Here is a 3650-nt window from a genome sequence, read left to right as displayed (position 1 = left end):
CGCCCCGCCGCTGCTTTTCTAACTCAGGATAGTGGGGGGAAGCGAGGGGCGCCACCACTCTCGCTCGGCGCGAGAGGGCGGGCCATTCCGAATTCCCCTTTAGGTCAATCGCGGTTATCTCTCAAAGCTATTTCCAGAGTTATATGCTGCCCTATTGACATCCGCTGAGCGATAAGCGCGAGCCAAAGCGAATCCTCGCGCAATTGTATCGTCAGTTTACTCAGAGGAAAAAAGGGCTGTTGACTGTTGTATATTCTTTATTGTTTAAAAAAATATAATCTTAATAACAAAAAAAAGGTCCTTTTCACGGCTGTATCTTGTAATGCCCCCACGGTGTGTGTCGTACGAGTCGGGAACGACGTATCGCTTGTCGTCGTACGGGCTGAGAGCGAGTTTCAACTCGGACACGGTGTGTACCTCGTGTGCAGTCGAACGAATACACGACTGACGCCTAAACTGCCCTATCGCGTCGTTCAGACAACACACGTAATCGTCGAACGTTATCGTTCTCGCGACCACGTTTCTCTTGATGCCCTTTATTTTCTTCGTGTCGCTCTTTTCCTCGACCCTCAAGGCGTACATTTTTGACCTCAGTCCAACGAATTCCGTCATCACCGCGCCGTCGTTCTCGTCCTTCATCAAACCGGGTATCTTCTTGTTGACGCGCGGCATGCGATACTTGTTGTCCTTGGGATATTCGCTTGTGTCGAATCTCGCGATGTCGCGTTTCATATCCTCGTACGCGTCGTCGCACTCGAGAAAATATATGAGACTGTCGGTGTCCGTGTACATTATCTTACACCTTTCGCGATGCAGCGGCACCATGTAATCGTAATGAAAATCGTAGACGCGCGTCTTGGATATCTCGAGAATGCACATACCGACGTAGATGGGTTTGTACAACCTCACCTCGAGCCTGCGCAACTCGACGGCGATCAGATTCTCCGCGAAGACGGTTCGACTGTGAAAATTCGGTTTCGCGATTATCGCCTCCGCGCCGTATCTCCCATCTCAACGCGTCACGAGACGCACGTCTACGTGATCTCGTACGTTTTCCATGGTCTTGCCGAATACCGCATTGTTCATTAATTTGTACATTTCTTTCTCGAAATCGTTGCTGGCGCGAGCTCTGAATCCCGTATTAAGCTCTATGTATCCCCGAAGCCACGGAAATTGCGCGAATCGAAGCGCGCGGTGAATCTTCGTGACGCACAATCCGTATCGCACGCATTGCTGTAGATTACGGTAATGCAGCACGTAGCGCGATTTATCGCGCAGAGTGGCGAGGAGTTTATCGCACCGTTTTCCGGGAGACTTATCGCGCGTCGGGCAGAACGGAAGGTCAGCGTGAGCGTCGTGGAATTTATGCGGGTACGCAAGGTCGACCTCCAAGATGTAACCGATAGCGGAGTCCAACTTCACGGACATTACGTCGAGACTCTCCGCGTCGTCGACCCATTGAAAGTCCGCGTACGGCAACGGTTCGCACATCGCCCAACCGTACAGATTGTTCACGTCGAAGTACATGAGATACGTCGACGGTTGCGAAGAGTCGTGCGATCGCATATATTTGTTGTTGGCTCGCGCGTACCTGTTGGGGCATTGACTCAGACCGCCGCGGATACCGCGCTCCACGAACATTACCATGTCAATATCGGTGAGCAATTCGAATCGCACCCCCGTGTACTTCAGCATCGCGTCCCACGTGTATCCTGGTAGAGTGTAGTAATGCGCGGGATCCAGTCCGTAAGTGTCGATACAGGTGTCGCGAAAATTTTCGAAGATATCCGCTAGGAGAAGCACGTCCGTTTTGAGATACAGATCGCTGTACTCACCGAGATTTCTCACGCGAAAACAACCCCAGACGTTCCGCGCGTGCTCGTAATCGCTCTCGCTCGCGGTCTCGCCGGTCAACGAACTGTAAAAGTCCTCGCGCGGCGGTAATTCCGTCACCAGCAACTTATCGAAGCCGTCGACGTACTCGTACGGAAATACACCTTTACGTGTGAGCAGGTCGAAATCGCTTTCGCTTAGTTCTGAAAATTCCGAACGCATGATTTTCAGCTTGTCCTTATCGAGATACGACGCCAATTTCTCGAGACTGGTGCTGAGAAATTTAAACGAATCCACGAATCGCAATTTCGCGCAGTTTCCCCAGTTAACGCCTTCCCTTACATACTTCGTGAACAATATGTACAACTCTTTGGTGAGCGGTAATAAATCGATTCTACCCTCGAAGCTGTTGGCGATATCTTTGATAATAAAGTGGGCATCGTAACCGGACAGACTGTGAAAGAACACAGGAATAACGTACGAGTCTCTATAATTTAGGTTGCAACGCGGATGCGCGGGACCTCTGTAACGTCCGGTCAAGTGGCAGTGATTGCGCACGCGTTGACCGTCCTCCGATTTGAACGGTCTCTCGCATATGTGGCAGCTCGTCGCGCTCCAAAAATTTCGTGTCTCGTCCAACGTGAGCTCCGCCATGGTCACGTTCGTCATGAGTATCTCCTTCGCGCAATGCGCGATAACGTTGAGCTCGTTGACGAACCACGACACGCAGTCCTCGCCGCGACGAAATCTGTACCCGGGTCCAATCTCGTCGTACGGGCTGCACAGGTAGTATCCCACGCTAAACGCTCTGTGATGCTGATATGTGTATCTCTTGACGTTATCGTTGTCTATCTTTTCTTTCTCCAACACGCATTCCAGATCGGCGTAGACCACGAAGGGAAGTCGCTCCTTTCTACTGTGATCGCGAAAAAACAACCATTTGTCGTCGTCGTTCGGAAGAACGATGACGCAGTCGTTCATCTTTCCGCAATCGACGCTGTGAGCGGACAATTTCTCTCTCGAGTGAAAGTAGTGTAAGCATCTGAAAATAAAATATGTACAATTTTTTTTTATTCCACATACATTGCACTCTTTTTTTATACCTACCGATCGCATATGTACTTCATGTTCTTGCTCCTGTTTAATTGAGACCCCAACAATCGCGACAGATTCTTTATACACGCGAAATGACCGCCGTTCGAGTTGTTTCGTGAATCTGACAGATACAACAGATTGACATGTCTGTCCTTATCGTTGGTCAGCTGTAAAGGAACGATCTCGTCGTTGCGTCCCTTCCGCCAAGTGGTGAAAACGTTGACGGATATGTCGTTGAGTCGTTCGAACCTCGAAATTTGCCTCAGAGTCATAGGAAACTCGATCCCTTCCAAATTCAGCACCGTCGCGTAATAGGGATACGACCCGCATCGATCCACGTTCCGCAGAGCGGGATACAAAGCGGAGATTACCGCCCACGCGAAACACGCGTTGTCGTATGAATGCACGTTGATCACCGCTTTCTTTACCTTTATCCATTGCGGTATTTCAAACCAACATCCGGCGTGCATGGGATTGCACTTGTTCACGTTCACGATCAGGTTCAATATACGCGACAATGCCCAACCACTGTCGCGTTCCTGAAACTCATCCAGACCCGCCAGAGTGGCATCGATCACGTATCTGTCGTACCATTCTCGCAAATCAGCCGTAGGAAAGAGCTGACGATTTCCCGTGACGACGCTTTTCACGTCGGTTTTAACCCCCGCGACGAATTCGCCATTGAAAACTGTGTTGACCTTCAGGCACGCGTGTCTCTCGTG

The 3650-nt window shown here is 50.4% G+C and overlaps 1 protein-coding gene across 1 annotated transcript; it reads right to left on the bottom strand.

Moving 5' to 3' along the window:
• Positions 1–346: 346 nt before the first annotated feature.
• LOC112454272 lies at positions 347–3510 on the bottom strand (the record flags this gene model as incomplete). The annotated part of the gene is made up of 3 exons (XM_025015570.1): positions 347–942; positions 1051–2875; positions 2941–3510. Coding segments are annotated over 3 exons (2991 nt in total), but the record flags the coding sequence as incomplete, so codon positions are not given.
• Positions 3511–3650: the final 140 nt, after the last annotated feature.

The sequence above is a fragment of the Temnothorax curvispinosus genome, unplaced genomic scaffold (genome assembly GCF_003070985.1).
Source record: "Temnothorax curvispinosus isolate PA1 unplaced genomic scaffold, ASM307098v1 QBEX01000432.1, whole genome shotgun sequence".
In the NCBI taxonomy this organism is placed as follows: Eukaryota; Metazoa; Arthropoda; class Insecta; order Hymenoptera; family Formicidae; genus Temnothorax; species Temnothorax curvispinosus.
Note: the sequence above shows the minus strand (reverse complement) of the source record. Positions and strands in the feature narration are given on the sequence as shown.